This window comes from Fukomys damarensis, unplaced genomic scaffold, assembly GCF_012274545.1.
Source record: "Fukomys damarensis isolate Sample0158 unplaced genomic scaffold, DMR_v1.0_HiC HiC_scaffold_38, whole genome shotgun sequence".
Taxonomy (NCBI): Eukaryota; Metazoa; Chordata; class Mammalia; order Rodentia; family Bathyergidae; genus Fukomys; species Fukomys damarensis.
Genome location: NW_022900950.1, coordinates 64,557,060 through 64,572,255, shown reverse-complemented (window position 1 = coordinate 64,572,255; position 15,196 = coordinate 64,557,060). Strand labels below are relative to the sequence as shown.

General features: G+C 37.2%; 2 protein-coding genes across 2 annotated transcripts in view; one reads left to right on the top strand and one right to left on the bottom strand.

The window, feature by feature from the left end:
• Positions 1 to 9,210, top strand: part of Otud4 (OTU deubiquitinase 4) — a 45,006-nt gene extending 35,796 nt beyond the window's left edge. The window contains exons 17-20 of the mRNA XM_033759902.1: positions 586 to 724; positions 1,455 to 1,715; positions 2,986 to 3,026; positions 4,266 to 9,210. Coding sequence (XP_033615793.1) covers positions 586 to 724; positions 1,455 to 1,715; positions 2,986 to 3,026; positions 4,266 to 5,483 — 1,659 coding nt within the window. The 3' untranslated portion in view covers positions 5,484 to 9,210. The remainder of the gene's footprint in view (positions 1 to 585; positions 725 to 1,454; positions 1,716 to 2,985; positions 3,027 to 4,265) is intronic.
• A 3,825-nt stretch (positions 9,211 to 13,035) lies between these two features.
• The window catches only part of Abce1 (ATP binding cassette subfamily E member 1), a 28,377-nt gene continuing 26,216 nt past the window's right edge, over positions 13,036 to 15,196 (bottom strand). The window contains exon 18 of the mRNA XM_010610945.3: positions 13,036 to 13,647. Within this exon, the coding sequence (XP_010609247.1) occupies positions 13,600 to 13,647 (48 nt within the window). The 3' untranslated portion in view covers positions 13,036 to 13,599. The remainder of the gene's footprint in view (positions 13,648 to 15,196) is intronic.

The following is a 15,196-nucleotide window of genomic DNA, read 5'->3' as shown; positions in this document are numbered from 1 at the left end:
ACGCAATCCTCTTGGCTTGGTCTCCTGAGTTTTGGTATTATAGGTGTGTACTACTACACCTATACCTGGCTTTTCATAATTTCTTTTGATGTAGGTGTATCTGAAATGTTATCAGTGTTTATAGAATTTTATAACCATTTTCTGGCTGTTCTTTTGAATTGGTTTTGAGTAAGTTTAGTTTTGTTGCATTTTTATTTGGTACTATATGCTACTGTTGTGTAGTAAGTTGGCTTTAGTACTAGATTTTTGAAAGGAAGCTATAATTATACTTTAACATTTTCTAAGAGTTACCTGTACCATTAACAGTTACTTCATATGCCTTTACTTAATTTATTTCATATACTTTTAAAAAAAAATACCATCAAGCCTCCTGCCTCAGCCTCCTGTGTGCTGGGATTACAGGTATGTACCACATTATACAGCTTTATTTGTGAATTATTTTTAGTTTCTGTGCTTGCTTTCATTCTGAGACCAGAAGGACCATTTATATACTTTAGTGCTGTGCAAGGCAGGCAACTCAAGGTACATGTGGTGATTAAAATTAATGTCTTGATCCTTTTGTCTTTCTACCTCTCATTTCTGAAGAAGCCAGCAGAACCTGTGTCTTTGTTGAATCCAGCTCCCCTTACAGTTTCTACAGAGGTACATCTAACTCCTGCGGTGCCTTCTTTACCAGCCACTGTGCCAGCCTGGCCAAGTGAACCTACAACTTTTGGACCAACAGGTTAGTTTAGAAACTCCTACCCACCTAGCCATCCACCAACCAACTGATCAACCAGTAAATGTCTTTCAAGTCAAATTTTTTAATTTTAATTTTTTGTTTTTTTCTTTTTTTTTTGAAACAAAGTCTTGCTATGTTGTTCAAGCTGGCCTTGAACTCATTGTGTAGCCTGGGATGGCCTGGAACTTTTGCCTCAGCCTCTTGAGTCCTGGTAGTGTAGGCTTGTGCCACCACACCTAACTAGACTTCAAATTTTTGAGTGAGAGCCTGGTTAGGTGTGTAGAGCCTCACAGCGCTCTCTGATTCTCTGCTTGCCTCTGCATCCACTGTGGGATGCTGTGTTTATTTGGGTGGTGTTTGTTTAGCTGTGCTCTCAAAGTCCTTGGCACATGGTGTTTGAGCTGGTTGTCTCCACTCTTTGCTGTGGATTCTTCCACTACAGGCCAGCCCTTGATAGCTGCCAGTTGGACACCATTGTAGGTACTGTGTCTTACATGTTTGTGAGAGCTGCATTTAGAAGACACTGATTCAAAGCTTGTTTCCTGGACTTATTCTGTGTCTGTGAGGCCCTGGGTTACTATTAAAATTACTTTTTTCAAAAAATTCTTTAGATGTTTAATTACATTCCATTTTACTGGCTGTGTCATTGTGAAGCATTGTAATGTAAACATATTTTTGGAGGAAAATTTATTTTCCTTTTTCTAGTTTTTGATTCCCTTTACCTCTTTTGTAGGTGTCCCTGCTCAAATTCCTGTTTTGTCAGTGACACAGACTCTGACCACTGGACCTGATTCTCCTGTGTCCCAAGCTCATTTAACATCCTCTCCAGTTCCTGTGTCGATACAGGCAGTTAACCAGCCCTTGATGCCTTTGCCTCAGACGTTGAGCCTTTACCAAGACCCACTCTATCCTGGGTTTCCTTACAACGAAAAAGGAGATCGAGCCATTGCACCACCTTATTCACTGTGTCAGACTGGGGAGGACCTGCCTAAAGGTGAGACCTTTCAATTTGATTTCATGTATCAATGTAGAAACGGGTTCAAAAAACATTCACAGTGGGGCTGCACATGCATGACTTTCCCATTGGGTGGCTTGTGCCAGCCTATGAGACTGTCCCGTGCTGCTGGATGGTACAGTCATACGTGTGGCTCAGGCTGATGGGAACACGTTGATAATAAATGAAGATATTATAGAGCAGTTAGAGAGCTGGTTTCTAAGCAGAGGAAAGGCTTTGGGAAATAAACCAAAGGTTTGGCTTTTGCTAACTCACTTCTATCTCAGGTTGGTTTTATTATTAGCAAAAATTTTTTTGTGTTTGGTGATGGCTCTTTCCCATGTAATTTTAAATAAATAGCCTTGAAACCATTTTGAAGTATGAATGTTAATAATTTTATTAACTGGCTACCTGAACTTTATGAAGTTTACTCAACAGGGTTCTGGTTTGGGGAACTACTTATGGGTTTATCCGTTAAAAAATTATGGAGGAATTAGGGCATAGCTCATAGGTAGAGCATTTGCCTAACATACACAGTACTCTGGGTTCAAACCTTGTCTCACTGCAAGAAGAAGGAAAAAATTTTGCAAAGGACTAAATATATCTGTAATAGCTGTTATTAGAGTATACTGAACAATATTTGTGTGGTTTTAGTTAAATACTTTTAAAATTTGCTGGGCTCTTATTTTTAAGGAATTTACACTCTTAACCCCCATTTTTGGAGTTTGCAAAATTTCTCGTCACACTGAAGTGATAATGCAACAGCTACCGATATACTGTTTGCCTGGTTTTGTATGGTTAATTTGTTTTACTCAGTGGTTTTGATGTTTGATTCCATGGGTAACTGGCTAATGGTAAATGGATACCTGGATAGTAGTATCCTACTAATCATGTTGCCAGTAAATGAGGTTTATGGGAAAATGTTACATTTTCATCAATATCTTTATTTCATAATTTTTAAAGCCCCACAGAAAAGTTGAAAAAGAAATACAATGAGCATTTGAATGTCTAAACCAGATTTATATTCATTCAGATAAAAAAAAACTCAAACCATTTTGGGGTTTAGATGTTAATATAGAAAGAAGCATGTCAAATATGGAATTACCCTATAATAACAGCCTAATTTTGGGTTATGTTACAGTTTTATGCTTTACATCACAGATTAAAGAAAATAGTCTTAGCAGGTAGAATTATCTTTAAAACTGTACTGATAAGAATGATAAAACCTTTGTTGAAGTAAAGTTTTGTTGAGTGATTATTCTCTTTTCAGATAAGAACATCCTTCGATTCTTCTTCAATCTTGGTGTGAAGGTATTTACATTATCTTTCATTAATACTGTTTTAAATTATTACTGTTTACATCATGTTAACTATTCTTCCAGTACTCCAACGTTCACTAAAGTTCACCATTTTAAGAACCAGCATTTTCAAAACAGAGCAATATGTTTTGAGAGGTAGTAGAAGCCTCAGTTTTTGCTTTTCTCTTGGTAATGGTTTAACCTTGGAGGAGCATGTTCAGAAATTAACCATGTCCCAGGGCAACCTTACAGAAACACCCTGAGTGGGGAGTTAGATGAAATATCTGCGTTTGACATTCTTCTTCAAGCATTTTCAACTGTATAGTCTTGGGCAAACCATTCAGTATCTCTGAGGTTAGCTGTATTTATTTATGGAAATGGAATCAAAATTTTTTCACCTGCCTCAGCTGTTGAAAGGACCAGAGTAAATAACAGGTGTGAGAGTGTGTGTTACTGTATAAGGTGGGAGGGTTATTCAGTAGCGCAGCAGAGTGGTCCTGGGGGAGGCGATCAACCTAAAAGAAGCTGTCTCTGTCAGTGCTACGCTTTTGTGTTGAATTAATCTCTAGGTTCTAGATACTTCAAAAAGAAATGGGAGTATCTTCTTGGTCTAGTGTCCGGTTTCAGAAGGCCATGTGCTGCATTCATTGCCTAGTTTTGTATTTATCTAGTTAATGTTGGCTTTACCTAACTTTATTTAGCCAGTTGGCTGCTTGTATTTTCTTTGTGCTTTGGGTTTTAGCTGAGACCCTGCAGAGGAAGGGTTTGGAGTATTTCATTTTCAATATTACCCTTATTTGATTAGAATTCTAAATTTAATCTTTTCAGTTAAAGGAGGCTGTGAGGTGTCCTAGAATTGTTGAGGGCTGTCATTGGAGATCATTTTCTTGGTACAAAAGGTCCTGGCAAGTTAATTGACTTGGGAGGGTCACACAATGAGTGAGTGAATGGAAGAATGAGAATGTAAATACAGGTCTAGTCAAACTGCGAATGATTGAGATCATCCTTCCTGTGAGCCTCTGTGTTAGGATTTTGGATAGATTTCAGGACAGGAGCAATGAACATAATCTTAAACTAGCAGCTTGATTTTCAAATTGCTTTTCTTGTTGGTATAACAGTGATATAATATTTGGATAATAAATTATATTGTCTTTATAAGCATGAGAAACTTGAGCCTTGTACTAATTATGGATATATACCAAAGTTGATATTTTCCCTTTGTGTTTATTTTACTGTATTGTGTCTCTTTCAGGCATATAGTTGTCCGATGTGGGCTCCTCATTCTTACCTGTACCCTTTGCACCAGGCCTACCTGGCAGCCTGCAGGATGTACCCAAAAGTCCCTGTCCCCGTGTACCCTCATAATCCTTGGTTCCCGGAAGCTGCTTCTGCTCAGAATGAAAGTGACTGTACCTGTACTGATGCACACTTTCCTATGCAGACTGAGACCAGTGTTAATGGTCAGATGTCACAGGCAGAGATTGGGCCACCAACGTTTTCTTCACCTCTGGTTATCCCTCCATCTCAGGTGCCTGAAAGTCATGGACAGTTGTCTTACCAGGCTGATCTTGAATCTGAAAACCCGGGGCAGCTTCTTCATGCTGAATATGAAGAGTCACTGAGTGGCAAGAATATGTATCCACAGCCGACCTTTGGACCTAATCCATTCTTAGGCCCAGTTCCCATTGCACCCCCCTTTTTTCCTCATGTTTGGTATGGGTATCCTTTTCAGGGATTTATAGAAAATCCTGTAATGAGGCAAAATATAGTCTTGTCCTCTGAAGAGAAAGGTGAATTGGACCTGCCCTTGGAAAATCTGGATCTGTCTAAAGAATGTGGTTCAGTCACAACAGTAGATGAGTTTTCAGAGTCCAGGAGTGAAGGTATACACTCTGTTCCTGAAGCAAGTGTGAGCAGCAAGACTGAAGGCCGAGCGGAGCAGTCATCACAAACACGAAAGGCAGATCTGGCACTGGCTGCTGCCCCTATTGGAGCAGAAGGAAAATCTCATCTTCCCACTCAGATTCTAAACAGGGAAAGAGAAACTGTACCTGTTGAACTTGAGCCTAGGAGGACCATTCAAAGTCTGAAAGAAAAACCAGAGAAAGGGAAAGATCCTAAGACTGCTGCTGATGTGGTCAGCCCTGGGGCCAACTCTGTGGATAGCAGAATGCAAAGACCAAAAGAAGAGAGTTCAGAAGATGAAAACGAAGTTTCTAATATTCTGAGAAGTGGCAGAGCCAAACAGTTCTATAATCAAACTTATGGAGGCAGGAAGTACAAAAGTGATTGGGGATATGTTGGTAGGGGTGGATATCAAAATGTGAGAGGCGAGGAGTCCTGGAAAGGGCAGCCAAGCCGAAGTCGAGAGGAAGGGTATCAGTACCACCGAAATGTCAGAGGACGGCCGTATAGAGGAGATAGGAGGAGATCAGGGATGGGGGATGGCCATAGGGGACAACACACTTGATGCTTGTTGCTTGGGTATTTTAAAGCATATGCCCTTTATTAGGTGGAATATTTTTAAAGGCTTTAAATAATACCTTAAAATAAAAACCTAAATTTGAATTATCTCTTTCCCTCCCCTTCAGCCTCATTCCCATTCTGGATGGGATTTTGGACATGAGTTTAAGGGGCAAGTCAATTTCTGGTATTGCTATTTCTCTTTGTTCAAAATCTGTTTGCTTTATATGGGGTGTCCATCCCCATAAAAAGTAGAAAATAAGTTTGTTAAAGTATTTTTTTATAAACAGCTTAATATAAACCATAGATTTAGTGTTTGGTTTATTCCTCATATAAGTTTGATTTTTCAAATGTTGGAAATGTGTGCTTTAAGTGTTTACTAAAGTGACAAGAAAATACACCATTTGACACAGTATAGATTCCAAAACATAACATTGCACCAAATAGAAATGTATATTTTATTATGCAATGCCTTAGTCATAAACTGGGCTTAAACAATTCTCAGCCTAAAACACTGTTGTCTTTTAAAATGCTTCCAACCCAAAGGCCTTTCATCTCAATATCTGTCAAACTTGAATAATGTCTTCTCTTTAATATTACACATAAGGCAGCCTATTAACCTGTGTCTTAGAAATGTTGTATATAGTTCTTTTAATATTCATAGGGTATATTTTTGAATTTTGGTGAGTATTTGTTGACTTTAAGATTGCATACAAGAATAGATGTTTAAGAATAGTAGGAAATCCAGTGAAATGGCTGTTTCCACCCAGGATTCTTAGCACTGGTGTAAATATCATGGTGCCTACTCGAAAGAAATATAGATGCTATGCATTTTGAAAATACTCTGCATCTGTTAAAACTGCAGAAGTTTTTTAATGCCACTTTAACACTAATGCACTGACAGATTCTAAATATTTTGTGAGAAGAAATGTTAAAACTTTTTAGCTTGACAGGTTCCTGTAGAGTAACTTTTGTTTTTCTTGCACCATTGGTTATGTGTATCACTTTACATTTGCATGTTCAAATTGTCATGGCTGGAATTATTGTACAGAAACAAGATGATTTTGACTTCTAGTTCGTTTCTAGAGGATGCTGCTAGAAAATGGTTTTGCTTTGCAGTTTATAGCTTGTTACTCTTAGGGTTGTATGTCTGATCTTGTTTCCTTGTCTTTGCAGTATTCACTAGAGGTTCCCTTTGCATGTTGCACTCTTTTTATTTGGAGATTGGACTCTGAATTTTAACACAGTATTCGTGTATCTGTGTTACTGCGTTAAAAAATAACTATAGCTTGTTTCTTATTTGTACATACCAATGTGAATATCTATTCTTTTATTTTGAGATTACCTTCTGAACAGGAAGTTTGAGTGCTGTGCAAATAATGTAGTGATTTTGCTTTGCATGCCATGTGTAATGTATGTAGCCGAAAATAGATGTGGTGGCTTTTTTTTTTTTATGCAGATTACTTTAAAGCAAATACAATTCACTTGAATTTGACAAACTGAAGCAGATGAGTTTTCTGGGTTCTCTGATAACCTGTAGGAATGTTTGGATGTCATCTAGGCTCAGTGAATCCCCAGTGTACTGTAATAATGGTTATTTACCTCTGTGCTGTTTTAATTACCTAATGTCTGTGTAACTGCTGATTCGAGTAGTGATTAGCATTTAGATATTTTATAACATAGGATTTTAGAGAGCACTTTGAAAGAACATTTTATTATGATGGTGCTAGCTAGGAAGAAACTAAAGATTGGGATGGTTATATGGCAAAGAAAATTCTTGGGAGAATGTGTTGGAAGGAATTTGTTGTCACCTAAGGTAGAACAGTTGTCGAAGGCACTGTTACGCCAGTTTTTTCTTAGTGTCAATGGCTAAATTATTGAATGAGAAGTTTAGAGGGTCCTTTACTTTCAGCCCATGCTTTTTTTTTTTTAAATGTAGGATTAGCTTACCTGATAATTTTATTATGAAAATCACATTTTTATATAAATACCAGATTTGATATGTTTGATCTCAGGAGTCCAAAGGAAATTGTGTTTTCTAGTGTCCTTCATCTTATTGACTGGGGTTTGATCTGTTTCTAGCCGTGTTTGATAATTGGATTAGGAAAGGATACTGTTGTTCACTGTCATTCTGTCTTACCTCAAGTAACAGTACTCTATAGCTCCTGAGGGAAACACTGATTTGCTTCCTCTTTCCTCTGTCTTGCCTACAGGACATGATGGAAACAGCACTGAAAAGAGAAATTTAGCAGATGGTACTTTTCTTAGTAACCTTTGGAAAAAAATAACTGATAGTTTTAAAATTGTCAGTCTTTATGTGAAGGTCAGTCTTTGTCCTTTAGATTTGCTTTCAACTATATTAAACTAGGGGATTTTGCCTTATGCTGAGGTCAAAACTAGGGCCAAGCAAGCTTTTGTCCTCCTTCATGTTAACTGTGTCATATTGTATGCTTTCATGAGATACGTTTCTACATAAGAAAAAGAACTGAGAATCATTTGTATTTTGATTTGGAAATTATGAAACGTCACTATAGTATGATCAGACACATTTTCAAGAACAAATGCTTAGACTGACCAAAGCTCACTTGATATTTAGTTAGGTGCTTTTGCTGAGCTTGAGCCCAGCCCCCTATTCTTTTAGTATTGTGCATGTCTATTCTTCAGGTTTGTTTCCTGTCAAATACATCTTCAATTCTTGCCCCATGAGCCCTTTGGCAGCAGGATGCTAACAGCTGTGTAGTCCTCATGTTGTTTCCTGGTAACCCATAAGTCCACTTTCATGGTAGACCTAAAGCTCAGACCCTGTCTCCATCTGACAGGAGGTGGTTTTCTCAAACCACAGTGCTTAGATGCTTATTTGATGCAGTTCTTATTCTTGCAGTGTGTTGTTTCTTTGTGACTCAAGGGTGAACTTAAAATGCCTGTGAACTGCAAACTTGCTTATGATTGACTTGGTGCAATAAAGTTCCTTTCTAACCATTTCTGGTTTAGAAAATACTCAGCCATCCTAGAAACTAGCAATATTTATTTTTGCCTCATTTATTTTACTTTCAGTTTTAGATAACCTTTTTGTCTGTTCACATATGGGTACTAAACAAAGTCCATTCTTGTGTAGCTGAAGAGAATACATATTTGGCTACACTGTTTCTGTTTACTGTAATTTGCTCCCTATTTTGTCTAAATGCTGTTGTTTTTCTTTTACATTCTTAAAAATGATTCCCTTCTAGTGTGTTAACATCAAAGAACTAAGGCTTTGCTACTAGTGTCAACCACTTACTCTCCCACTAATAGGGGTGTTTAAAAAAGTCCCCCCTCCCCCAATATAAAAGTTCTAGAAATCTTCTAAGAGGGGTGGGTGCATGTCTTAATGCTGGGAAGCAGAAACTTTGGGGTTGAATTTACTTGAATGGATTAAAATTGCATTGTTACAGAGCTAGAAAAATTCATGTATGAAAATAATAGCCTTACACTGAGTACAGATAATACTTAAGCATGTGAAGATGTGATCATTTGTGATGTTACTTGTAAAAAAAGTATATATACATATCTTTTGAAGTGTTGAAAGGAAAATAGTACTTTATATTCTTTATCATATCACTTTTTAAGGTGTTGAATATATTCCTGTTTATTTTTCTATGTTCTGTTTTGTAGCCTTAAGAAGTGTTTCAAACATAACTGAATGTATAAAATGAGTAAATGCCCTACATGGTGTGATGCTGCATTATATATAAAACCGTGTGCATATATTAAATTTTGTCTCTTGATTCTGCTTGTGGTTCTTTGGTTCTGGAGTAACCTAAGAAGCATATTTTCAGAGGTGTCTTGTTCTAGCATGTACAACTAAAAAAATACTCAGTTTATAGGAAACTGTTTTTCCTAGTTACATGGCCAGAGGTAGTTTACCATTTTGTCAGCATTCACTAAATTGAGAATGTGCATAATACCCAAGAATGTATAGGTTAAATGGTCTGTCTTTTCCCATTGTGGGTACTTTCTGAAGAAAGATGAAGCAAATCTAAAGTATTGAAAGCAAAGGTGTCAGGTATACTATATATTTGAAAATCAATTTTTTCCTTTTTTGTGTTTGTGTGTGTGTGGTGCTGAAGTCAGCCTAGGGCCTCACACATGGTTGCCAAACTTCTTATCACTGAGGTACACTCGTATTCCTCAACAGTTTATAAAATGTTACTCTTTCTGGAGGGGTTTTGTAGACAAGGTCCCAGGTGAACTTGTGATCCTCTGCTTCAGCTTCTGAATGATGTATTACAGGAATTCCCCTTCTGCCCAACTGGTTCCTTAAATCAGGTCACCTAAGAATTTTGCCTTATAACATACTTACAACATGAGCTTTCTGAAGACAGTCTGGCTTCCTGAAAAACACCTGGAACAAAGCTTAGTGCAGGAATGGATAAGTTGGTGCAGAGCTCAAGTTTTCTGTTGATACTGAAAGGATTTGGAGGGAAAACTTGGGGAAGGAGAAAGTGAAAGACATTTATATTTTAGCTAAGTGCCATGTGTTTACCTATGGTCAGCACTGAAGCCAGATGGGAAGCAAGATGTCCATTCTCCTTGGATCTTGCAGAGTTGGTTCCAAAGTATGGCATAAAAGTTAGGATATCAAGAATAGTCTAATCCTCAAAGCCAGGTCTATGAGGGAGTTTCTCTGAAATTCTAGTTAGAATGGTCTACTTTTCACTTAAGTTTAAGCTTTCATTAAACTTGTTTTTGTTTTTTTGGTACCAGGGATCGAACTAAGGTCCTGGTGCTTGCGAGGCAGGCAACAGAACCACCGAACTAAATCCCCGGCCCTAAGTTTTCATTAAACTTTTAAGTGTCATGGATATCTCAGAATAGTTTTAGTAGTGCTCCAAGGGTAGCTACAGGCATTGTATATGTGTATTAGAGCTTTTTAGATAGTTTATTAGAAAAATAGAGGCTCTGTTCAACCCATTTTAAACATAGAGATTAGTCCTCGGATTACACCTTTTACATGTACAGAAAAAAAAAAGTTCTTAACACCTTCCTGTCATTTTCAATATTCCACTTAAATGGACTGGCAGGCAATTAACGGACTTTAGCAACCAAAAAAATTTTAAGGTGAAACCTTAGCCTTTGGATTACCTTCAGATGAAGTAAACTTTACTAGGGGACTTAATTGTTGCATCTAAATTAGAAGTTGATAAGCATTTAGGTCTATTAGGATTTTAAAAGGTAAGAGACCAGAAGCACAGACATGCACTTAGGCTGTGTGGTCCATGAGAAGAAATGGGTGGTAGTGTCTTTCCCCAGGAACAGGCAGGAGAGATGTAGAAGTAGGTACATACAAGGTTGGAAGCTGAATCTTAACATGTTTGCATAAGCCAAGATCACCCTTGTGAAAAGTGTACACAGTCCTTTTATTTGGTCAAGGATCAAAATTTTTGTTTTTGTGGTGCTAGGGACTAAATGTGGACCTTGTATGTACCAGGCAAGGGTAACATTTGAGCTGCACCCTCAGCCCAGGAACCAGGTTCTTAAAGGGACCCCCCCCCCCCGAACCCAACACATTTAAAAAACATTGCTTTAAATTTGAGGCCTAAGAATGTGCAAATTTAAAAAGAAGTAACAATACATTTGAGTCACCAGGCAAAAGGGAAATAAACCTTTCAGACAGCTCTCAGTCAAGATTACGTGGTGGTAACAGGAAACAAGTCGTACAAAAACATCTACTTTTGTTGCATGAGAATTGTGGAGGGGAGAGGCTGCTGGCAGCTGTGCAGTTTGGTGTCAACATTCTCACAACTTTCTTAGCACTTTGCTTATATGTGATACCCTGCAGCCACAAAATTCCTGCCTGATACACAAGCAGCAGTACTCGGCACACATCTTTCATTGTTTCCAACAAATATCCCAGGACTTGCTTTCAACCCATTGGCCAGAAGTGGGTCACATGGGTCTAACTGCAAGAAACCAGAAAAGTTGAAGAGGATTGTCATGACTTTCAGTCATGACTGATGACCTGGATATAGTCTACCCTAACAAATGAAAGAAGGTTGTAGTAAGTATATGGTTGGAAGTAAGCATTGGTCACAATACATCTCACAATTTTCAGGTAAAAGCCTCATTGATCAATTCACAAACCAATTAACAATTGAGACCAATAGTTGGGAGATAACACAGTAAGTTCAGATTGATGAGAATGAACAGACTAAATGAAGATGAAAAAGGAATAAAATGAGCTCAAGTGAATCTTCATAATTCTAGTAGTTTCTCTTAGCTGGCCTTGCTTTGTCTCAATTCCTTCTTACAAAGCCTATAAAAACTAACCTAAATCCTAAAATCACACACAAAAAATCACCATCTGTCTGTATTCATCTTTTCACTTACCTTAAAATGCCCATGTACAGCAGTGTTTTTTACAAACTGTGTGGCACCTTGCTCTTTTAGTGTCTTAGAGACCTTTCAACACCCAACATTTGCATCGATATTAGTTGGCAATGGTTACACTGATTTTATAGACAGACTCATGTTAACAAATGCAGGCCTCTCTATTGCTATGTAAAATTCCAACATCTTAATCATAAATTTTTAAATTTCACTTGCATAAACATAACACATTCTGTCATCAGCAATAAGTAAAAAGAACGGTCCTTTTATTATGTTGTATGCTTTTTTTACGATGGAATAGGGAATAAAAATAGTGCCGGTCTTGTTTTATTAAACATACTCGAAATAATCACACACTTAAGCTATCCTTGAAAACAGAACCTACTTTAGTGCAATCCCACATATGTACAAAACAAACACTTTACATATTCACACTCAGGTTAATTGCATAGAAAAACATGAAAGAATAAACTCAAAACACTGGTAACCCCTGGTAGGGTAATGAAGGGAGACTGTTTTTATTCCATATATTTCTGTATACTTTAATTTTTCACAACAGAAATGTACATGGATTCTGCACATAAATTTATTTTTAGAAGGCCTAACGAGGTCCACTTAAACCAAACTTTCCATCCACTGTTTGCAATTAATCAAGGCTTCTGTCATCTCAAGGAGCTCTAAAAGTCTTGACAAGTAATTTCTAATTTTCTTGCTTTACATATGCCAATAGTTTATAATAAACTCTCACTCATAAGTTAATTCCAGTTCAGTGCATTAACAAGGTTCAGATAATGTTTTTTACATCCAAACTCAGAAAATATATTTGGTACCAACTGATACTTTGTATTGCTATCTCATCTCTTGCATTTATGTTGCCATTGGGGAAGTGGTTTATAATCATTGGCTGCCCACAGAAAAAATCTAGTTTTAAAAATACATAGATTTCAGGCACCAAATCTAAAGATTTTGAGTCTAGTTACAAGGGAAGTAAACATTCTTTAGCAATGCTTTTTCTTAAATCTTGATCAGTGATTATATAAATGTATGTTTAAAAAATGACATTACTTTGAGAATAACTACAGAATAGACTTATAGAATGCAAAAACTGAAAATCCAAAGTAAGTTTTTTTTTTCCTTGAGGGGGCAATGAAATGATTCTTGACGATGTTCAAAAGCACCAAAAACATTTTAAAAAAATGTGTAAGCTGGTAACAAACACCCATTTTCCAACAGTGGTGTTTTGTGGTAGACAATCTTTCCTGGAAACCATACACTGATTTTCAGTGTAAGGACTGAAAACAAATATCCTGATGTTTATTTTGAAATCTTATTGGTATAGTCTCTGACTACTGTAGTTTTTAAAAAAGGGTAGTTTCATTATACTGGCATACTTGGCAAACCAGGTATATTCAGGAATCTTTTTCGAGAATTTAAAAGGGGCAACATTGGTCAGCATTTGATAACGTGAATATAATACACCTATTGAAAAACTTCCCATATGTCACGAAAACTTGGAGGTAATCTGTTTAGTATGAAATGTCATTATGCACAAAAATGGCCTTTTTAAGAACAGAAAAGTGCAATTTTCTGCATTCAAACTACAATTTTGCAATACAACTGGCTTTTGATGTTACTTTAAGTAAATCATCCTTCAAACTTGAGTATATGGGGCCATAAAATCTGCAGTCTTATATGACAAAAATCCCAGTAAATGTTTCTTTTCATTAAATGGCTTATCAGTAATTCTCAGATTCAGTCTAATCATCCAAGAAAAAGTAGTTTCCACTCTTCTTTTGTTCTACATCCTAAAAAAAATAAAGTAAAAAAAAAAGCAACAAAAATCAGCAACACCATTCTAATTGTAGAGGTAGAATTTCATTCAAGGTATTACTTAGCAGTGTGTAAAATAGTGCCTATACAACTTCCTGTGTATCTACCATCTGCTTCTAGATACTGCTGGGTCCAGTACTCAAAAGAGTATTTCCCTTTGCCTCTCATCCCTAAAGCAAAGTCACTCTATAGAAGATGCTTTACACACAAAATTTGTCACATGTAGAAACAGTATTTTTGGGAAAACATTTCATTTTTCATCATGCCAAGTTTAAGCTGTGGGACCAAACGATAGTCTGAGCACTAGCTATCATACACAATACATGCAAAAGGTTTTTGCCAGAACTGTGGCCAGTAATAATCCATTTATCTACCAGCATAGCTGCTTCCTTGTTAAGATTATCACTAAGATAAGAATACATAAGTCTTCAACTTATGAGTTCTGTTCCAGGAGGACATTTGTTAAGTTGCATTTATTTAAGTGTCAAAGTGAGTCATATACACCCTTAATACAAATATATACTGTATATAGCTTTGTGCTGCCTAGCAATCCCCTCCACATCACTACTGCTTTTCCTCTTGCTTCTGGACATCCTGAGCTCCAACTGACCACTGTACTACTATGTACTATAACACTGTACAGTAAGCAAAGAGCAGCACAAATGTGACAGTGTCCAGCAGACGTGAATTACTCGGGGATTTGTTCACATCTGCGAATGCTTGTAAGTTGGGGCTTACTGCACAGAAATGATTAACAGGTGCACTAGGGGCCACACTATTAGTACAGTACACAATGACAATATGAAGAATTCATTATACTTCAGAAGATGTTCTTGTCTTCTTTCCTGCTAAAATGCCTTTCAGAATAAGCAAACTTTTCCCTTTTATGGCAGTACTTGTTATGTTTTTATGCTGGCTGGGAAGGAATGCCAATCACTTAGATGTTCAAGAACAGAATTATATGCAAGATGACTGCTTATGTAGTCAAGACCACTTTGTGAAAGCAAACACTACTGGAGAGGATGCACATGTTTCTAACCTGTTTTCTACATTGTTTAGAACTTTATGGTCATTGAAGGATCTTGTTTTAGACTTTTAAAATACGCATTTTATAGTTGGGTGTGATGGCGCATGTCAGTAATCCCACCATGTGTAAGGCCCTGGATGCAACTCCCATACTGCATTTATTAAAAAACAGTGGAACTAAGAGATGCTTTAAAGGTTGGACATCTTAGGGGAGCTGGTCTCTGGAGCCTGACATTGTAGTGTATCTGATAGTGTAAAGGTATATAAAAAGGACTACTTCTGAGAGTCAAGAACTGGTTATATCCAGCTGGGTATAGTGCTGCACACCTGTAACCCCAGCACTTGGAAAGCTGAGGCATCAGAATTGCCACGAGTTTGAGGCCAGCCTGGGCTATACAGTGAGACAGGCTAGCCTGAACTACACAGTAAGACACTGTCTCAAAAAAAAAAAAAAAAAAAAAAAAAAAAAAAAAAAAAAAAAAGGCCCGGGGATTTAGC